At 38.5% G+C, this 22,248-nt stretch overlaps 2 protein-coding genes across 6 annotated transcripts in view; one reads left to right on the top strand and one right to left on the bottom strand.

The window, feature by feature from the left end:
* Positions 1–6,234, top strand: part of FAM217A (family with sequence similarity 217 member A) — a 7,940-nt gene extending 1,706 nt beyond the window's left edge. The window contains 2 exon segments of the mRNA XM_032222852.1: positions 3,486–3,565; positions 4,879–6,234. Of these exon segments, the coding sequence (XP_032078743.1) occupies positions 3,486–3,565; positions 4,879–5,839 (1,041 nt within the window). The 3' untranslated portion in view covers positions 5,840–6,234.
* A 3,048-nt stretch (positions 6,235–9,282) lies between these two features.
* Positions 9,283–22,248, bottom strand: part of PRPF4B (pre-mRNA processing factor 4B) — a 29,524-nt gene continuing 16,558 nt past the window's right edge. Inside the window, exons 7-17 of one of the 5 annotated variants that reach the window (XR_004255836.1) lie at positions 22,008–22,081; positions 21,539–21,629; positions 21,195–21,342; positions 19,752–19,889; positions 16,060–16,213; positions 15,093–15,207; positions 14,162–14,313; positions 13,806–13,892; positions 11,114–13,105; positions 10,314–10,359; positions 9,283–9,460 (exon numbers count right to left, since the gene is read on the bottom strand). Coding sequence is in view for 1 of the 5 variants with exons in the window: in XM_032222472.1 (XP_032078363.1) it covers positions 12,902–13,105; positions 13,806–13,892; positions 14,162–14,313; positions 15,093–15,207; positions 16,060–16,213; positions 19,752–19,889; positions 21,195–21,342; positions 21,539–21,629; positions 22,008–22,081 (1,163 nt within the window). In the remaining 4 variants the exon portion in view is untranslated. Of the gene's footprint in view, positions 13,106–13,805; positions 13,893–14,161; positions 14,314–15,092; positions 15,208–16,059; positions 16,214–19,751; positions 19,890–21,194; positions 21,343–21,538; positions 21,630–22,007; positions 22,082–22,248 lie in introns of all 5 variants that reach the window. The other 4 variants (XR_004255834.1, XR_004255835.1, XR_004255833.1 and 1 more) reach the window with 4 other exon arrangements.

The raw sequence follows: 22,248 nt of genomic DNA, 5'->3' as shown, positions 1-22,248 counted from the left end.
CGACCTGTTGCACTCCCTCTGGGTCTGATGAGAAGATGCCCCTTCTCCGTCCCCACACCCCCCACAGGGACGTCTGATCCAAAAGGATCTCGGCATTGGTTTGTCGACAGAATTCATGTGAGGCTGTTCAGAGCCCACACGCCCCTCTTCTGTCCAGCTGAAGAACTTGCAGTCGGTTCACCGACAAATGCGGCGCTCGACAAAAGTGCGCTGATGAAACTGCGGCGAGAAATCGCGAGTTCTAAAGCGCGCCAACGAATGAGCGCAGAAGCGCACGACAACAGCGCGCCGACAAAAGCAGTGCCTTCAACAAACAAGTAATAACCACGAGTTCTAAACCCTAACCCTAACCATAAACCTAACCTGAACCTAACCCTTACCTTAACTGAAATCGCGCTTTTGTGGGCGCGGTTTTGTCGGCAAGTTGTTGTTGGCGCGTGTATGACATTGCGGTTTTCTCGCCGCGGTTTCGCGGTGCGCTTTCTTTCATGCGCGCATTTGTCGGGTCACGCTTGCGGCGACTCCCAGCCTGCTTTCTCTTATTGGATCCCAAGAGCCACAATGTCAATCTCTCTTTTAGTGAATCAATATTTTAATTGCCCCTTTTGTCCTTTTGAGCCCAACTGGTTTTAAAAGTCTGGGAAATTCCAAAGAGATGGGGTTGAGGATGGAGACAGGCAGACACTAAGAGTCCAATATATTTTAAGACCTCTGTGTGCCTCTTCCCCCAATCCTGTTTGGAGTTAGAGCAAAGGGGAAAATGAAAGACGCAAATTTATTTTTATCCTAATTCTAGCCAGCTGGCAAGGAATCACATTGGACACCAGTCAAAACATTCTGTGGTTGGAACCTTCTGCTTTAGAGATAGGATTACTTTAGTAGCAAGGTTATATTAAGCTGTTTTAACAGTAGCAATAGCAATAGCAGTTAGACTTATATACGCTTCATAGGGCTTTCAGCCCTCTCTAAGCGGTTTACAGAGTCAGCATATTGCCCCGAACAACAATCCGGGTCCTCATTTCACTCACCTCGGAAGGATGGAAGGCTGAGTCAACCTTGAGCTGGTGAGATTTGAACCGCCAAACTGCAGATAGCAGTCAGCTGAAGTGGACTGCAGTACTGCACTCTAACCACTGTGCCACCTCGGCTTTTAGTAAATAGACAATCATTGTAGTTTGCATGCAAGCCAACAATTTCAGCAACAATTGTTACGCTGAACCCACACAAATATTTTCTTGTTTCTTCATTTATGCTTTCTTTTTTCTTTTTGAAATATAGCACGGCTTTAACCATCATTAAACTAGTCTCTGAATTCCACGCAATGAATACTTAGGACTTTTCACTTAAGTATTTTTCTTAGATCTAACTGTAATTTTTGGAGGGCTCTAACCTTGCTGGCTTTTCATAAGGCTGAAAAGATCTGGTTTTGGGGTCCTGAGTGTGTGAACGAGCCCATCTCCTGTTGATTGTGATACTTTCCTTGGCTTCTGTATATTTTAGGTTTTGTATTTGTAGTGGGAATTGTTTTTAACTTATTGTAATGTTGTTCATCTCCTGGGTCACTTGTTGAGATGGACAGCTGTACAAATTGATCAAGCAAACAAGGAATATTTTATTTATTCATCTTTATTCATCTTTACCTTAAATATGTATCTCCAACTTATCTCCCTAGGAGAAGTGGTGAACCTGAAATTTTAATACTAGGCCGAAGCCCATTTTGTAACCACCGGAGCTTTCTCTGACTATCACTGTTGAAAATTAATGGCAGTGTCATGCTATTCTGACTCAAAAATCTAAATACCTAGAATCAGTCTTAAAAATAGTTTAAATATGGCTTTTTTTTAAAAAAAAGGATTTTCTGAAAATCTCTCATCCAAACTGGGAGAACAAATGGAATATCCTTGTCCCACTTGTATTTTTATCATGTCTCCCACCCAAGGGTGGGTTTCTCCCACGGTTCGGTTGGAACGGGGCCGGCGGTGTCCTTGTGCACGCACGCGCGCGGTGCACGCATGCGTACTAGCGTCTGCGCGACGCTCCAGCTCCTGGACAATCGTGCAGGAGCTGTATGCGTCCTGCGCATGCGTGGAAGCGCAGAACTCATCAAAACCGGGTAAGGGCCGCGGGCAGGCGGGCGCGCCCTTCACTGTTCCCGGAAGTTACTTACTTCCGGGTTCGGCAACCAACCGGTTCGCAGGGACCGCCGCGAACCGGTTTGAAACCCACCCCTGCTCCCACCCATAAACATTGCTGTGATGTCAACTGGGATTCTTACCCATTCATCATATAAACCTTCTGCCACATACCTTCCAACGGCCGCTAAGATCTCACAGGATGGGCCTTCTCCGGGTGCCGTCGACCGGACAATGCCGGCTGGCGACTCCTCGGGGGAGGGCCTTCTCTGTAGCTGCTCCGGCCCTGTGGAACGATCTACCCCCCGAGATCCGGACCCTTCCCACTCTCTCGGCCTTCCGAAAGGCCACTAAAGCCTGGCTATTCCGGCAGGCCTGGGGCTGCTGACTTCATGTATGAGGTTCAGCCCCACCTAGATTGAGTGTATGATGTGCTGCTTTTTAATTTGTTTTCTCTTTCCCTATTTTTACGTTTTTATCTTTTAGTGTTGTATTTTGTAAGCCGCCCGGAGTCCTTCGGGATTGGGCGGCATGTAAATTCATTAAATTTACAATTTACAATTTACAAACCAGCCTCTGTCAAAGTTGACCCCCTTCTTTTGAGATTTCCAGCAACCCACAACATAAATGAAATCATAAAATAATTATAAAACAGCAGAGAAAAAGCAATTGACTAACTAAAATCTTGAAATGATGATTTTTAAATACAGGATTATTTGCCAAAAGTCCAGAAAGCCTTTATCTCCTTCTGAAAAACTGTTAAGAAGTGGGAAGAGATCTCTAAGACTTTGATACTTCCTCTTTGATTCTTATATGTGTCTCCATTTGTCTGTCATCTGTCTTAAGTCTTTCCAGAAAGATTATTTTATTGAACTCTGGAATCACATACAATCATTTGAAAAAAGATGCACTGTATTTTCTAAAAGGAAAACTATCTGGGATTATCTCAAATTGCCGTAGGGAAAAATGAGGCAGAGAAACATTGGGAAGCTTTGATTTTTCTTTCAAGTAATTATACAATATTTAAGCATAAGTTGCACATCTGTGGAATTTCTGAGCCCAACATGTGGAATTGTGTATAGGCTTGAGATGAAACACATAGCTCAAAATAGTCACTAAATTTTATAATGCATGTTTTGTTTGATAAATATTACAGTGACTCTGTTATTTTATAGGACCACTATAAAATTGCAATTGAACAGTTGACAGCTTTTAACATATCAAAAAATTCTAGGATAGCACAGGTAGTATGTTTTCAAATCTCTTTTCATAGTACAATTTACTTACGCTTACATTTTTAACGATTTTTCCACGTTGCATACCAATCTTATTTTTGTTTAAACCATTTTTCAGCTGAATTCCAACAGCAACAAACAAGGGCAATTCCATTTATGGAACCATGTATCTAATCAAGGCAATACTTCTGTCAGCAGGTAAATATATATATATTGCTCATTCTGGAAAAAAATTAAATACAATACACTCAATGCACAAGCACTCAACATCTTCATTAATAAAACTGCCAAGCATTGAATTCATTTTTAAAACACTCTTTGGAAATTATTTTTCTGGATGGATTAGTAGTGCAGTGTGGCAAAACTGGAACATGTGTGCATAGGCGTACGGGTGCGTGTGGCGGAGCTGTTGTGCGCATGCCTGGTTTTTGGCTGTTTTCAGGCCGTTTTTTGGGCCATTTTCAGGCCATTTGGGGGCTGTTTTTGAGAGTTGAAGCAGTAGAAAATGTGTTGTTATCCTGTAATGCTGAGAGACCTTATTTAAAAAAAGATGAAAAACCAGTTGCTCTCCGACCTGGATGTTCTTAAAGATGAGCACAACATTTTGCTGATAAAGTCACACAGATTTGCCAAGTCATGCTTTTTTTATGGGTGGGTGTCTGTTGTGGTGACTGGAGCAACATCCTGTCCTTTCATCTGAGAGTTCTTCTGATTTGTGAACTGTGATAAATAAAATAGTTGAGGTACCATATCTTTTCAGTCACGTGTGTGCTTGATTCCTGCCCCTTCTGGGGAAAAATTAAGAGATAAGTGTTCTGACCCCCCTTGTCCCACACCAACACACACTCCGAGCCAAAGATAAGTTACGGCATTTAATTAACAGACAGACAGGTCCTTGGCAGCAAACTGGCACAGATAAGCCTTGGCAGCAATCTAACACAGATAAGCCGTGGCAGCAATCCAGCCTGCCAAGCTCACAATAATGTTCTCCGACATTCGTTCCTGTGTTGACTTCTGCAAAAGGGTGTGTGAACAAGCAGTCCTTTTATAGTCTGGAGAGGAGCCTAATGACCACCAGCTGAGTGCAGTTACCTCCTGTACTTGCGGAACTGTTCCTGATGCCTATTAGCTCTTCGGTGCCGGGCATCCAGGAACAACTCACTGCTGATGTCAGGAACACACTCCCTTGTCTCCTCCCCACTTGTCCAAGGCTCAGGTGCCTCCTGGTGGCCAACCAGCCTCTCTGTGCCCTGCTCGGAGTCGGAACCCTGTCCAGGGTCCTCCACATTCTCCAGAGCCGACTCATAGGGCCCCTCGCTGTCGGAGTCTGGTGGCAGCTCCAACGGCTCCTGCTGGGCCACAACAGATAAGTGTAAACTCTTATTTCAGAGTATTCTATGTGGCACATCAGGGGCAACTGTAGTTTTTCATACAGATTTTGTGATGCCTTTTCATAACGATAACTGTAAGCGCAGTCTCAGCTTTTCTTTTTTTTTCATTTTCTCTTTCAGAGACTTCAGTAAACTTGATGCAGAATTGCCATCTGGCTCCAGTGATGGTCTTATAAATGTAGGCACTCCTAATCCTGCAGGACATTCTTTTACGAAGAGATACTACCCTGTTTCTTATCCAGAAACTAAGAAGACCGCCTTCGAAAAGAACTGCAGAAAAGATGACGGAGACTGTCTCAAAAAGACCAGTGAAGTTACCACTTCGGATTCTTACCTTGCTACGGATAGTAGCAGTGATGACATACATTCGGCAAGTAAATGGAAGCCGAAGAAAAGAAACGTTAACGCAGAAAACAAGCATTTAGTAGAAGAAAAGGAAGTGACTGAGACTGAGAAAAGAAATATAACTTTGCTGAAATATTTCAAAGATCTAAATCTTAACATAAAGACAGACCCCTTCGCGGACCAGGAAGATGCTCCCTCTTCGCTTGAAAATGACATATTTCCCTACCCTGATTTCCTTCCTTCGCCCTATAATAATCTGGATTTAAAAAAATTCTCGTTATCCAAGTCTGATAGTTGGAAATCATCTATCAATCCACCGCTTAACGACTCCCTTGATAAAATTGTCTCGCGTCTTGTAGAAATGGAAAGGTTACAGCACTTAACTATCTCGAGAGAAAAGAAGAGAGAGGCTGCTGCTGCAGTTGCGGCTACTAGCAGTCGTTCGATTCCTACCAAAGAGTTACACCAGTCGAAACCGCCAAGGCCCCTCGATTGCTTGTGTTGCCTGTTTAGGCCAGAAAAGGACGCTACAAAATGCACTTGCCCACACTGTCACGGTCACAAGAATTCTGCAACCTCTATACGTTCGTCCTCAAAGCCCTCGTGAGCATCATGCAATAGCGTTGCGGTTATTGCAACGTGCAATATTGAATTAGTGCATCAGGATTCTGAGGAAGAGGGGGGGGGAAAGCTTTTTAAGGGAACTTTCAGCAAACGGAGGATGGCAGAGGAGTAGGAATGAGGTGCCTAGGATATGGAACGGAAACATTTGTGTAGCAATAAGATTTAGTTGCTTGTTTCTTCCATAAAGATTATGTTCTTTGATGACCTTAAATTGGCATTAAATTGTTTGCACAGATAAAACAATAGACAGGCCCGGCAAAGCTTTCATGGACATTATTACTGTGTTGGACTACTCTGAAATCTAGAATCACAGCCTATCTGAAAGATGTATATTGCAGCTTAGTGATTACCTCATTGTGTTTCAAAGAGGGAATAAACATTAAGTTGAAGAGTAAAAAATTGCTATATTTGAGGAAAAGTGCTATTGCTTTACTGACAAAATATTGTTATTCTTTTTTAAGATTCCTTTTACAACCAGTGTGGTAACTCTTAAAATTATATCTGTATCAGAGGTGGATTCCTACCAGTTCGCACCTATTTGGTAGAACCGGTTCGTCAAATCTACCGAACCGGTTAGAAGAGGTTCCACCAGTGGACCCAGAAAGCAGGCCACACCTACAGAAGAGGTTCCAAAAATTTTTGAAACCCACCACTGATCTGTATCATCGTTAAGTGACCCTGAATCTGCCTTTGAGCGCAGAGAACACCCAGGAATGCTTAAAAGGCATTGATTCATTTACTGTAGTTATAACAGCACTGAAAGATGTGACTTAAGTCCGTTTTTCAGTTACCACCTTTGCAGCATCCCAATGATCAAAATTCAGATGCTTAGCAACTGGTTCATATTTATGACTGTTGCCGTGTCTCAAGGTCATGTGGTTCCCCTTTTGTGACCTAACAAGCAAAGTCAATGGGGAAGCCAGATTCCCTCTGGAACGAGCTCCCCGTGGAGATTCGGACCCTTGCCACCCTTCAGGCTTTCCGCAAAGCCGTTAAAACCTGGCTGTTCCGGCAGGTCTGGGGCTGATGAGTTCCCAGCCCCACTCAAATTGTTGCGGCTGTTGCTGAGTTTTTAATTTGTTTTTTTGTATTTGTTTTGTTTTCTTGTACTCCCCCCTTTCCCTATTTGGTTTGTTAGCCGCCCTGAGTCCCCTCGGGGAATAAGGCGGCCTACAAGTTTAATAAAACTAAACTAAACTAACTAAACCTTAACAACCAGGTTACTTATCAACCGTAATGATTCCCTTAACAACCAAAAGGTGGTAAAATGGGGCAAAACGCAACAAATGTCTCAGCAACAGAAACTTTAGGCTCAATTGCGATGGAGGACTCCATGCAGTCATAAAACGTGGCTATTTCGACAAGGACCAGAATCGCCATTGCTTGCAAAGGGCAACCTTGTGTGACTGCATTACTGGGTGGCGATCCCAGCAGCAGTCCTGGCTGCGGTTGTAACCTCAGAACTGCGTTGTTTGTTAAGCAGGAAGAAGTGGGAACCCCGGGCAAGCAGCGCTGGAGGGCTTCAGATGCTACAGGGAATGCCATGGGCAGGTGGGTAAGAAGATGGAAACAGGTGCTATGGGGGTGTCTTGAGCCAGCGTTGAAGCTTAGATGGATTAAAGGCCAAGTAGCAATAGCAATAGCAGTTAGACTTATATACCACTTCATAGGGCTTCCAGCCCTCTCTAAGCGGTTTACAGAGTCTGCATATTGCCCCCAACAACAATCCGGGTCCTCATTTTACCCACCTCGGAAGGATGGGTGAGTCAACCCTGAGTCGGTGAGATTTGAACCGCCGAACTGCAGATAGCAGTCAGCTGAAGTGGCTGCAGTACAGCCCTCTAACCACTGATCCACACAGGCTACAGCAGGTGTATCGGTTAGTGTTGCAGAATGCTATGGAGCAGGTGGCGGCTGGGGAATTCTTGGAGTTGAAGTCCATCAGGCTTAAAAACTGCCAAGTTCGGAAACCCCTGCTATGGGGCGCAAAACCCTGGGGTCTTGTAATCCATAGCAAGTCCCCTTGGGAGAAGAGTTGGCAAAAGCAACATCAACTTTCTGTGTTTGCTTCCACTTTAAGACATTTTTCTTGCAGGAAGCTGGCAGGGAAGATTGCAAATGGCAGTCGTGATCTCGGGATCCTGCAACCATTTTACTGCAAGCCGGTTGCCAAATCATGATCGCGATTGTGGAGGTGCTACAATGACTGGGTTGAGAACCTGTCATAAGTGTCATTCTTTCGGTGCTGTCGTAACTTTGAACAGTTGCTATATGAGTTCGTGTGTGAATTCTGCAGCACTTGTTATTTTTGTAGAATTTACCGCACTCCTTCCGTTTTCGTGGAAGGCAGTAATCATTTCTACACAAGGGAAAAATCGATTTGAGCCGTCTTTTTAGTTAATTTTAAAGACTGGAAAACAGGAAGTGACAATAGGTGCTGTGGCTTTAAACCTTCTAATTAAATAGAAATCGGATTATCCCGTTTTCCACTGCTATACCTGGAGTAGAAAATATCTGATGTTGCCAAGATGCAACTATCAGCATTCTTAGCTGCTGGCCATGTTGGTAGGTATGTGGAGAATGGCATGTGGAGAATTGTTTAGACATTTCTGAAGAGCCATCTCATCAAATTTCTACCAAAAACACCTCCCAAATATTTATAAGCAGTAAAATGTTTTTCTATATTTTTGTATTCAAACTCAAATAAGGCTTATAGCATATTTAATACATTGTGGTGATGTTCATGTTTCATGAACTGGAACCCCGTACCAGATAGTGCTGTCATGCTTTAAAAAATATTCAGAAGAGATGTTTGGAAAGACAAGTTTGGAAAGAAAAGGATGCTTGCATCCTTTTCCAAGCTTTTTTGAAATTTTGAGCTGACTCAATACCACAATCACATCTTTGTTTCTACCGAGGTTTGCTATCTGTATAAAAATGTAATTGTATAAGCTAAGATTGGCCTTCAGGCACATTTTCGTTCAGGTACTTGCAGGAACTTACATAAATGAGAGTTAATAGCCACGAGTCTTCCCAGTATTGGGATTTCAGCTCCCAAATTTCCCAGCCAATAGGTCAGTTAGCCCATGCAGTATAGTCAAAATGTTGACTTGCTCCAAGATATTCTCAGGTTCTAAGCCATCTTCATTCACTGGGCAATTTAGGGCAATAATTCTCTCCAAACTATTTTCAGTGTTGTTTTTGTTGTTGTGAAGCCAAAGGGGAGAATGCCTATCCTATATTCCCTATGCCCCCACCCCAATTGAACTCTCAACTAAAAGATACAATACAAACAAAATAAATACTGGAGGAGCATAGATTAAAGAATAGTGAGCTGGAGAACATGATTAGTTTGTAAAAAGTATCTCAATTCTCTCACCGGGGAGTGGAGGAGCAACCACTGGAGAACCAGTAAATGAATAATGTGACCTCTTTCTGTTCACCATCTATTAATAAATTGGTTCTGTATTACCAGACTCCTGGCACAAGGTGTTACTGAACCCTATTACAATATAGAAGAAACAAACTGAAAAATAAGCTTTATCAGAGGCAATGTTAAAAATAGAAAATGAAGCTTTATTAAAGAAAATTTCTGTTTCGTGCCGATTCAAAACTTTGTGTTACAGCTTGTCAATTTCAGTGGCAAAGACATCATCCTGAATTTTCAGGCTGGTTCAGCTTCTTGAGCTCACATCAAGCCATGTTAATTTCTGTCACAAATTTTCCACTTACCCTATATAGAAAGGGAAACATATTATTAGCAGAGAATTCAATATTATTTACCAAAATTGTTCCTAAGCATTTTTTTGTGTTAATAACAATCTATGCAGTAGCACAAAACACCAATGAACAGAATAAAGCATAAGGTACTTAAAATATATCCCTAACTCTGAAATACTGTTACAGAAGTTAGGAATTTTAAGCATCACTTATGCTGCTTCATAACCTCCCTTTGAGGATCTTTTGTTAAACTTAGATTGGCCTCCATGTTCATAACATCTAATAGGATTGCTGGATAAGGCAAAAAGTAAACTACCAGTACAGTATGGATTGGATTAGATTGCAGAGTTTAACAAAACCAGAATCCAAACGGGTCCTTTTATACCGACATCCAGATTCACATAACTCTGTTGCTTAAAACAAAGCAGAAGGCCTGAATAATTTATGTCACTTTAACAGAGTGTCACAGAGTATGAATAGTTGGCAGCCCAAATATACTTTAATATATTACCTCTATGACTGTACTGTTATAAAGTCTTAAGCAGTTATGTCGGCAATCCTATAACAGCATTTGATTATACTTTGAAGATATGCATGGAGGCTCTATTAATGGATTTAAAATATAATCAGTTGCCTATCTCCGTTTTACTACAATAAAAATCTCATCATCCAGAAATGAAGCAAACATATTTTTATAAAGAAAACCAAAACCAAAAAAACATCACCACAAGAGTACTATGCTAAGAACTGCCGGCATGAGAAAGTGTAAATGAAGTCTATATCTGTGAGCTGTGAACAAAAGAATATTTTTCTTTAAAAAAAAAAAGACATAAGAATGTTTTGCATATCTTTTAGAGAACAGAAACCTTTGTTCATGTCTTCTGGTTGCCATCATCTTCATTTGAACGGCACCTACAACACAAAGAATAAGTAAACAAGCAACTTTTGTTTTTTCTTAGGAAAGTTTAAAAATTTTTGTAGCCATAAGTGAAGTAAGGGAGGGAGGGGGAGAGGTTGTAGCTGCTACTGGAATTGTCATGACAACTGTCTTTTATTATTTGGAAGCAGGGACACGAACAAATGGTGAAGGCCATCACATTTTATGACATGTCATATTGCCATTAGATGTGCAAGGGAGGCTGATAGCACTGTCAAAACAGCATGCCCCTTTACTGTGTGTGCAAAAGACTATCAAGTAATATACATCTTCCTTTCAGTGAAGTTGCTTTCTGTTTCCTGCACAAACAAGAAACATTTTAAATAAGTTGACAATCACATTTACTACTATTTAAGTAACTTTAGAGAGACAGCGTAGAGGTTCAAAATAGACATTATCAACTATTGTTGTAGCTTATTATTCCATTCTAGTAGGGAACAGCTCCTAGGAAGCATCCCAACAGTAAACAATAGGTTTGGCTGCACTAAATATGATTTCTCTTTAAGTACATTCCTTTATGGGTTTTAAAAATCCTTATAAACTTCGGAATAGTATAAATCATCTAAGTTTTAGCTAGGCAACATACACGAATCATCTGCTTTATGAACTGCTTTTAATAAAAAAATATTGGGCTGGCAAACAATTGATTCAGTTGGGTATCCTCATGATGAACAAACTATTTTTAAAGTCGTTGCTAAATGTTTATCTACACATGCTGTCAGAAATAACCTTGTTAGGAAGGTGAAGATGGTGTCTCAGCAAACCAGACCCCCTGGAGTAGGCGTTGAGTGGCCTGTGACTTGCTTTCCTTTGTCTCTCTCAGCACCATCAAAAAGGAAAAGTAAGAAAAACAGCACAAACATTAGTTAAAACCTGCATCTAATTCAATAACCTACAGGAATAAATTTCTTAACAATGAAAGCAGACAATTATCTGCAGGGAGCTTGGGACAATATTTACATTGAATTGTCAATAATTAATAGTCTAAAAGGGGATCGCCTCTTTTAGCAATTGTTTTAATTACAGGTCTCTTAAAAAGGAAAGTTCTTCTTATGCTTTACCTGAGTCGGCAACGCCGGAGACAAAAATGCTTTAAAAAGGGCTACCAATGCCTTGTTCACAAAAGACTTTATTATCTAATGATGCATACCGAAAACATACAGAAATCTGCATGGTCCACTTTACATGCAGCAGAACAATCTTCACTTTACAATAAGTGAATGTCAACTATTTTATGCAAGAGACAACACTTTAAAGTCACATTTCTTAAAGTTTCATTTACAAAAGAAATAAAAGGTAAAGAAGCAATTACCGCTTTTAAAAAGCAGCTGCTTTGTTCAAGAGTGGAAGGTTTTATGCCTGTATTGAAAGACAACATGATCACAAATAATGAAAACAATGAACAAATGAAAACACCTTTAGCATAAAGCAGTACATTTTCAAATGACATACAAATAGCTAAAAAAAAATTTGTGGTGCTTTTCTATCTGGCCAAGAGGAGATAAGGACTTTTGGAACCAGAGCTTAGCATTTGTTGTTAGTAAATGAAAATGACAAGTACTGGTTTTATGCCATCGTGAACTGTATTTAACAAAAAGTATAAAGTCTTATGTAGCAAGTTGATATTTTAAAAAAAGTAATATAAACAGTACACTGAAGGCGCTCTCTCCATCAAGTGCACACTCCTCCACTTTTTTCTCCTTTGAATGTGATGATCAAACACAAGCTGGAATTATGCCACAGTTGTAATGCCAGAAAATAATATATATATATAGATATATATATATAGATATTTATATATATTTATATATAGGTAATCTCCTTTATAAAACATGCAGGGAATTCTGCTACAGTGACCGATTCTCGTTTGTCAGTTGATCCAGTACAATTAACATCTTAAACACCAGTGATGTTGATGGTTCAGCTTACCTTCAGTGTACTGAAAGTTGTACGCAACCTGCTTTAAAAGAGGAGACCATCCCTGTGGGCAGGCTCAAGAAGGAACAGACCCCCTTCGGCACTGACTACACCAAGGGCATGCTGCTGTGGCCTGCACGCACACACCTAGGAAAATGTAATATAAACAGCATTTATGCTGGCCATTTTTCAGAGACAAAAATGAAGCCAAATTTGCTAAAAACCAAAATCACCACCCAGTCTTACTGATATTTCATCACAGATTTTATATATATATATATATATATATATAGTCCATGTGCGCATGTGTGTATTATTTGAGAGGACCTGCAACCATATATATTTTTAGCACTGTACTCCTGTGCAGTCTTGGCAATTAAAATAATTCTACAGTGGAAAAAATCTTCACGAGAGACAAACAGATTTACTCTAACATTTCTAAAAGAAATAATCCACCTTTGTGTTAATTGAAATATATCATTCTTCCTCAATTTTGCAGGGGAATTATTTATATGTTATATGTACATTTATAAATTGCAGTGAAACTTCATCAGTCTTTGTATATTAACTATTCAAACCCTTTGAATATCTTCACTGGATTTAAATTTTCTCCTGGATGAAGGCATGCTGTAGGGCCTGGTTGATACTAATCCGCTTAGCCGGGTCTAACATGAGGATCTGGTCCAACAAGTCCTTCAACTGGTGAACCTTTTTGCGCTGATCTTCGGGGAGGCGTTGGCACCCAATTAAATCTGCAAGCAGGTCCTTCGTTGGATTAATGGTGCTCATCACAGTCACTTTTTCCTACCAAGACAAGGGCATCCAGCATTTATTTTCAAGATAAATGTAAAAATTACAAAGAATACGAAATGGCCAGTCCAGTTAAGAGATTACACATTATGCAATTGAAACTTGGCTTTTGAAAGCAAAATACTTTCCCTAAATAATAATTACACCATGGCCCAAGTGCTGTCAATTAGAAGAACAGGAAGAGGAAAATAAAACCTCAATAGTATTATGACTACAGGTAGTTCTCAATTTACAAGAGTTCATTTTAGTGACCATTCAAAATTACAAGACTTTAATGCATCTTTTTTTTCTTGGATCTTAATGTTTTAAGACTTTAAGTGCAGCGGTAAAGCTTCAGGAATGGCACCGTAATTTAACATCAAGTATGATTCTTTGTAGCCTAGAGTCATAGCTACCTGTTTCCCATAATGTTTGGGTTAAAAAAAAACCTAGATCTTTAAGAATAAGAGCATGAAGAGGACAGAAGGATCTTTTATAAATAAATGCAACCAAACCAAACGTTTTGGTCAGCTCAGGTTTACCCTACTCATAACATACGCACCCCCCATATATTTGAATTCTTTACTATACCTCATAATTTTCTGTAAACCAAAGACTTTGATTTGTGGAAGATTCTTACATATCGTAACACCTTCATGCAACATTTTAATTAAGGGATGCCACAGAAAGCAATCTTGCTCATTCTATTACTTACCCTTTCTGTTACTTTATCTACCTCTATGTACATAAAGTTGAGGTTTTGATCGAAGTGCTGATCTTTGAACACTCCTTTTCGGATCATCTGGAAAGAACAGCATTAAAAAAACATTAAAAGTGCGGCTTTTAAGTGTTTATCCTAAAAACAGTAAACCCATTTATTTCAATGACTGGTGAACACAAAAATGTTTTCTTTAAATGAAAAAAGACTTTCAATCATTCTGTCATACACTATAGGTTTAAGTCCAGGAAACTGAAACAAGTCTTCCCCACCCTTCCACCTAGTATTGGATACTTCAAGGGGGAAAAACCACCTCGTCTTAATTGATTTTTATAAGGATTTCATTTCTTTACCTTGTTTGGCATCTTTCCTTTGAGGTCCATAGCAAGTTTCAACATATGATTATTGGTTTTCCCAGCAAATAATATTTTCCCAGTGTAAAGTTCATACAATGTACAGCCTACAGACCACATATCTATACCGTAGTCATAGATTTTGCCTATAACTAAAGGAGAATGATTTTAGATATTTGGTCATATTAAACTACAATAAGTATCATTACTTTTTCTAAAATCAGCCTAGCAGAAAAGAGAATGAATTATAACGTCGAGAGTATATGCCACTAACTGTAATTTTCCTCTTGTTTCTTCCTTATTTTGTCATTTGCAAATAACTGATGGAAATACTAGCTGTCTTCTGTAAAATCAACTATTAAGTGGGACATGAAGAGAGATTGGGTAAAATAATACTGCATGATATAGCAAAGTCTGAGTCACATTATACCGTTTCAAATGTGCATCTCTGACTTCCATTCAATCGGAAAAAGCAGGATGAGTAAGAATACGTTAACACACGTGCAAAATTCCATGTTAAATTCTTCATCTGTTAGGCAGATAGTCAGATGATGCGGGGGCTCCTCCGGTGAACAGAAAGAAGGACCAAAAAGGATAGATGAACCAAGTTGTGAGGAGAGAATCAACCAAGAGGGAAAAAAAGATTGGGACGAACAAACTAAGGATCGCAGAAAAAGGCAAAAGTGGTGGCATAGTTCTCAACAAGGAAAATAAAAGAGGACTTAAATGAATTAAAGAGGTTAAAACCCCAAACCATGAGGTAGTGTCCCCTACCTTCCATTCAGCTGTAATTTAAGCTTCAGATCCGAATTTCTATAGATATTTTCATGTTAATTAGGGGTTATACATATCTGATATCACACCAAAGAATGATATCAATCATAAAATTCTAAATTAAAGTTCATTCTAAATACAGAGTAGATTAACTTACTGATTTCAGGAGCACGGTAAAATCGACTAACAAGATACGGTGTGATATCATTGTCAGCAACATGTGAAGCTGATCCAAAATCACAAAGTTTTAAAATGGTTTTTGATTCGTTCACCTAAAAGAAGTGAAAATAATAATTATGGATAAAAGTAATAAGTGGCACTACTATATGTGTGTGCGCACACACACACATTCAATAGAAATCCCTCTTTGATAATTTATTATACACACAACACACACACGATAATCATTACACTTAAAATGATCTGCTATAGGCTATTAAGAAATAGAATAGTGGACACAATAACCCCTTGGTCCATAATCCATGTGGATACTTTCACATTCTAAGCAAAAATGTGAAAATATTGAGAAGTTGACTATGTTGCAATGTATTGATCTTACTTGTGAAGGTGCTACGTTTCCTATTAAAGAGGAGTTTGTAACAACATTGTCAAAAACAACTGGGATTTATGCACTTGATAATAATTCAATAAAAATGAAGTCACAATAATTCAAACCATAAGCCATTCACATTTTTCCACTTTGACATATAATGGGCAAAATACTTTTCTACATATCATCTGAACAATGTTTTGCACTTTCAATAGAAATCCCTCTTTTTTTACCTGCCCAGAGTAATCTCTAGATTATGTTGGGGCCAGACACACAAAATACAATGACAGTATGGCAACGAGAGCAACTGATATGGCAATAAGGCTGTAATGTTACAGATGAAGGAGGAAGGACCATCATATAAACATTTTAAATAACTTTTGCAGAATACTCAAGAAGTTAAGAGAGTCAATTGTAATGTATCTTTTATTGCATTAAAATATTCTATATCTTTAGATATTTTGCAGGATAAAGATTTTTCATTCTCATAGAAGCTGAAAATTAGCATAAATAATATAGTACTTTTGTCTCTTTCAAAGAAATATGCTATGGAACTATAACTGAGATTACCTACCAAAATGTTATCTGGTTTGATATCAGCATGTAAAATGTTGCATCTTTTCAGAAGTTTCAAGGCCAGGAATAACTGCTGACTATAGGATCGCACAGCTTTTATATGGAGACCAACATCTTTTCCATATTTCTTTAGAACTTCTCGTAAATTCATACTAAAGAGAACCAATACAATGAAATTTTTAAAAGAGGTGGAAAGAGTAGTTAGTACTTGTTAAAATTATAATATAGTGGATTTATAAATCTTTTGCATGAGCAGAAAAACACTTGGGATTGCTCAAGATGTTTCCTTAAATGACTTTCCTTCTTGTGAGCTAGAAAGCCATAAAAATCCATAATGAATGAATGGTTCTCCACAAAAAGGTCATAAAATCCAGTCCAATCACTTGATGACCCACTTTACAACAGTCATGACTTTTTATTGTAATTGCCAGGCTCAATTATATCATAACTTGAGGACTGTCTGCATTGGAACATTTTCTATTGGCTATGACTTGAGGAAACAAAAGTCAAGAGTTCAAATACTGTATCCTGCATCCAGACATCACAAAAGCCTTTTGAGAACTTCAGCCATAGAAAAGAGGAAATGAGAACAAGCTATTTGTTCCTCTATTTCTCCTCCCCAGGGCCACATGTATAGAAATGGTGACAATTCTTCTATATTATTTTTTGACACATACAAAAACTGCCCAATGGCTTGTTTTTAACTGTTTTTAATCATAACGGAGAAACACATGGAGGTTTGCAATTCTGAATGTATCCTGAAGGTTAAAAACATTAAGACTTAGGAGAGACACATCCAGAAACCTTGTTCAACAAACGTATACAAAACTAATAATTAAAGTTCCAGAGCACAAGGGAATACAAGTAGTGCTCAATTTATAACCAAAATTAAACCCAACATTTCTGTTGCTAAGTAAGGCAGTTGTTAAATGAATTTTGCTCCATTTTACAATCGTTTTGCCACAGTTGTTAAGCCAATCACTGCAGCTGTTAATGGACTCATTCAGTGATTAAATAAATTTGGCTTCCCTCATTGATTTCGTCTGTCAGACGCCAGCTGGCGAAGGTTACACATGGTGAATGGGACAATGCAACTGTCATGAATACATGCCAGTTGCTAAGAGCCAGAATTTTTATGATGTGACCACGGGGACACTGCAACGATTGTTAAGGTGAAAACCAATCACAAGCCATTTATTTCAGTGCTGTCATAACTTTGAACTTCATTAAACAAATGGTGGTTAAGTCAAGGACGACTTTTACATAGAGTTTACATACACATTAGAAACACAACAAGCCAGTTCATAGGTGGGCTTTGTTTAGCAACTGCCCCCTTTAGTGACCATTTGCAGTTACGACAGCGATGAAAAAAACCCTGCAACCAATGTCTATCATTTATGATCTTCGCAGGTCTGCAAAGCAAAGGTGAAATATGACAGTAAGTACAGTTGCTGGTCCCAATTGTGATTGCTACATGATACCTGACAGTACTGGCATCAATCTTCACATTTACAGTTTACATTATGACATCAGTAGTGTTACTAGTATTCATGGCAACAGTCATTCTCTTTGCTTCACCAAGTATGTTATCCACTGTGAACCTTCAGCACTATGTTTAAGTAATTGCTGTTTTATCCTAATAACCCCCCCCCCCCCCCATTCCAAATCACCCCACTCAATCTAAGCCTGTAATTTTGGGAACACGAACGGCCGCTGCCGGAAGACTCGGCAGCGGATCTCCAGAGTTTGGAAGCTGGTTATGCTCGGAGTATGGCAGCAGTGGGAGGGCTGCTGCTGCAGCAGCGCTCTGGACCGGCCCTGCAGGGAGAGGCTGGGCATGTTGAGGCAGGGAGGCACGTGAGCTGGAGGCAGAACAAGTGCTCACGCAACCTCTCTTTCCAGCCGGGCAGACCGCCACGTGGCTTAGCGCCTTTGGGATATTACTGGGTCGGTGAGTGGCGCTCTGTCCTGCTGGAAAGGGGAGTTCCAGGCGGTTGCTCATGAGTGTGGTCACCTCATGGCGGCCTTATTGTGCTGCTGTGACAGTGCAACACAGCCATTTGCCCCTGAGGTTGTTCCCGGCTCTTCGGGCGCCCACTTGAAAGAGAGCAGACATCTCTCGGCAACCCCAAACCAATAAGCCCCCCGCCCCGATAATAAGGCCCAAGCAAAATTGGGGGGGGGGTTGCAAAAGAAAATAAGACCCTGTCTTATTTTCAGGGAAACACGGTAATGGCGTTTATTGATTTATAACTGAAGTAAATACAGATTCCTCAACTTACAACAGTTCATTTGGTGACTGTTTGAAGTTACAATGGCACTGAAAAAGTGATTTAGGACCATTTTTCACACTTACAACCATTGTAGCATTCCCCATGGTCACATGATTTATATCCGGATGCTTGACTCACATTTATGACAGTTGCAGTGTCCTGGGCTTACATGAGCCCCTTTTGAGACCTTCTGACAAGCAAAGTCAATGGGGAAGTAAGATTCACTTAAGATCTGGGTTACTAACAACTGTAGTGATTCACTTAACAACAAGTGGAAAGGTCGTAAAATGAGGCAAAACTCACTTAACAAATTTCTCACTTAGCAACATAAATCTGGGTCTCAACTGTGGTCTTAAGGACTACCTATATTAAAAGGGATTGTCGTATTTTGATTTTTTTCCCCACTTTATTTTCGTCAGAGAAAAACATTTCTCCCAATTGCTTCAAACTTTCAGGAAATTTTCCATCTCTAGTTCTGCTAAAACTTTCTCTACTCTGCACTCATTTCATGCTGCTCTGCAAGGTCAATTAATCCACAAGAGGAATTTGTGATAGGCATGGTGGAGTGTAATAAATGAATGGATGCTGCGTGAGATGGATGGCTGTGTAAGTGTGGCAGATAAGAGTCTTTATCTTCTTTGAAACTAGAACAAAACTTAACACGCAAAATTCATTTTTACAAAAATCTGTAGAATATTTTAAAAATGACTCATTATAAATATATGTTAAAAATGTTTACATAGTATTTTTTATTCTTCAAATTACTTGCAAAGGACTATTGAAAACAGCAGATGTGCTAAGTTCATTAACTAGATTTGTATGAAAACCAAGCAGCTAAGCAACAGATGGGTGATTGTGAAAACTTATTTGCATTAATTACAGTATGGATGTTTCTTAGCAACTGCAGAGTGTTACTTTTCAATGTCCACTTCAAATAAAATTGACAGAAATTTGATGCTCAGAAAACAAATTATCTTTTCAAGCTGACAAACTGCTTCAATATTTGCACAGAACTTAAAGGATTTTATGTTAAGTGTTTCAAATACACATTAAAAAATGTATGACTTCCACTTATTGATTTTATACTGTTTCTTCTTTGTCAGAATTCACAAAGTTAATATTTTATTATTTAATCAAATATTATAGGTTACAACTATTGGATAAAAACTACTAATATATGACAGAATTGTCTTAAATTTGCTGATTGGAACAGGAAAGTGCATGTGTACCCTTAAAATGTAAATACATGAACAGATTTGTATTAATCCTCAAATATGTTCATTAAATATGAAAAAATGACATTAAACTGGTGGAATAACTATTTCGGAGGCATAATAACAATGTAAAACTTCATAAATCAGTATGTTATGATAAAACTTTTTTTTAAAGGGACTTAAATTTACTTTTTGATACATACCTCAGAGGTTCAAATACTAGACAAAGGTGCTGCTTATGGTAAAAATGTCGGAACAAACGTAGACAATGAAATTTGTCATCAGGGTCTGCATCATTGAGTTTCTTCAAGAATTCCAGTTCTTTTAAACCAGTTTTTTGCCTGAAAAAAAATATGATTTATTACAGTAGCAGAACACAAAAACCAAACTGCACTTCCATCTATATTCAATCATGTAATTTTCAATGTTATAGTTTTCCATCAATATTTCAAAAACATTCCAATTTAAAGTCCATCTCCATTCAAAACCAAATCAATTAATAAAAATGCAAATTCTGGGCACACTTGGGTTTTTCTAAATGCTGAAATATTTTGTTGTTTTGTTGTTGTTGTTGTGTGTGTGTGTGTGTGTGTGTGTGAGAGAGAGAGAGAGAGAGAGAGAAACTATGAGATATAACATTTTAATTCTTACGTATTCCTTTTCTATTAAATGTAGCAAAATCTGGGGATATGTAAACTGTTTAGGCATACAGTATTCCAAGCATAGGAAGAGAAGAGGAAAAATGCACTGCACATATTTTGGTCCATAAAATAGAATAGGACTGCCTTATTCTGGATGTCATTGAGAACAGGCTGTTTGGTAGAGGTGGCAGTGTAATTAAGTGGAGGGGGAAAGGAAGACTAGGAGCACTAGTTGCCATTGAGGGGAGACAGAAGAGGGAAGGAATTGGCAAAAGTTAAGGGTAAGAAAGCCAATGAGATATGCCATGATGAGAATCTGCTCTTTACTGGGGATATCATTAGGCAATAGCTATGGGAGTGCAGGGAAAGAATACACTGGAAGGTAAAGGAAGCAGATCAGTGGGATCTGGCAGGGTAGAAGCTGCTGAGGATAGCATGGAGGTGTGTACTAATGTTGCCCCACTTGCCCTGCACAATTAAGCCAGGATTCCACTGCAACTTGCTCTGGAAAAAATTAATAATAACCCTAAAAGTCAATGAATTTTCAATTTGCCAAACTGCAATTGACCCAATATGGCTCAAACAAGCTTCTCAGTGATAGTTTATTGCAAGCTTGGAACAAAATATAATTTCCGTTCTGTGCAGAACAACAAGGAAATAGACATTTCAATTTTTCTGTAACATGGCTAAGTCACTAATAAATATTTAGACGAGGCCAAACAATTCCCATTTTCCCACATGCTATTCGTTAAATTACGAAAAAACATTTGATTTAAATATATTAATGATTTAAGCAATATGACATATGAAAAAATCCTGTTCTCTAGTGACTAAAACTAACTGTTGAAGTCCATGAACTTCAGTTAATTATACATATGATTGATGAATGTGTCACTTTAAATAAATAAATAAATTCTGCTCATCAGGATTTCTTTTATATTTGTTATTTGCTATTATTACTGAATGGCCCAATACAATCAAAAGCATTTGAACTTTCTCACTTACATAAGTTCATTGTTTCTAATGATCTTCACAGCCACCTCTTGGTTTGCTCTCGCCATATCTCTGGCTCTAACCACATTACTGAAAACTCCTTGGCCAGTGTAACCATACACGTTGTAACGTTTATCTAGCACTTCACCTATGTTAACACCTGGAACAGGGAATGGAAAAGAAAAGCATGTTAAGATGCCCCGTACATTCAAAACAAAGCACAAGAACTAGTGAGAACATGGCTACATACAAATTAGTTATGCAGAATGAAGACACTTTAATAACATTAAAATAGACATTAATTGACCAGTTTTATTCAGCAGATAACACAAAAGAAATTTAGCAACTGTACTCACGGTAATATCCTTCAGCATCCGTCCAGTTATCCCTGAGATTTGGATTTTCTTTGAAATCTTTTCCAAAGCCAGCAGCTCTTAGACGTGCACTCTGAAATAAAGACAAGCCTTTTCAGCACATTTTAAATATCTATCTCTCTTTCTGTCCGTCCATAAGCATACAATAATTTGTGATAAGTAATATTAAGCAACCTATACTACAATACCTTTTACTAACCTAAGAGTAAGATACTAGTTCATAGTTAACTAAAGTTAAAAGTATTTTAATGTTTACCCATTTATATCCCACTGAAAAATTGCAATCACCCCTTCAAGATTGTAAAAACGGTTGAAGAATCATATTTAAAATCATATTCTAAACTTTCTTGAAATAATTTAGTGAGTTTTAAGAGGTTTTTATATATTTCTTTCATTAAAACAGTTCTGCATTTCAACAATCATGATAAAATATATCTATTAGTACACTTACGTCAAAATATGCAGCAAACATATCATCTGATTCTGTAAACATATCAGGAGCTGTGATTTTCTTCTGAGATGAACCTTAAACAAATATTTAAATAATTAGAACAAAAGAAAATGAAATGATAAACAAGTTTATATACACACAGACACAAATGTAATTAATCTGAGATCATTTTAGATGACATACACACAATTACAATCCATAAATAAACCAACAATCCATAAACAAAATGGTCAATTAAAAT

This window comes from Thamnophis elegans, chromosome 8 (assembly GCF_009769535.1).
Source record: "Thamnophis elegans isolate rThaEle1 chromosome 8, rThaEle1.pri, whole genome shotgun sequence".
Lineage (NCBI taxonomy): Eukaryota > Metazoa > Chordata > Lepidosauria > Squamata > Colubridae > Thamnophis > Thamnophis elegans.
The sequence above is the reverse complement of the archived record's forward strand: the minus strand, read 5'-3'. Positions and strand labels throughout refer to the sequence as shown.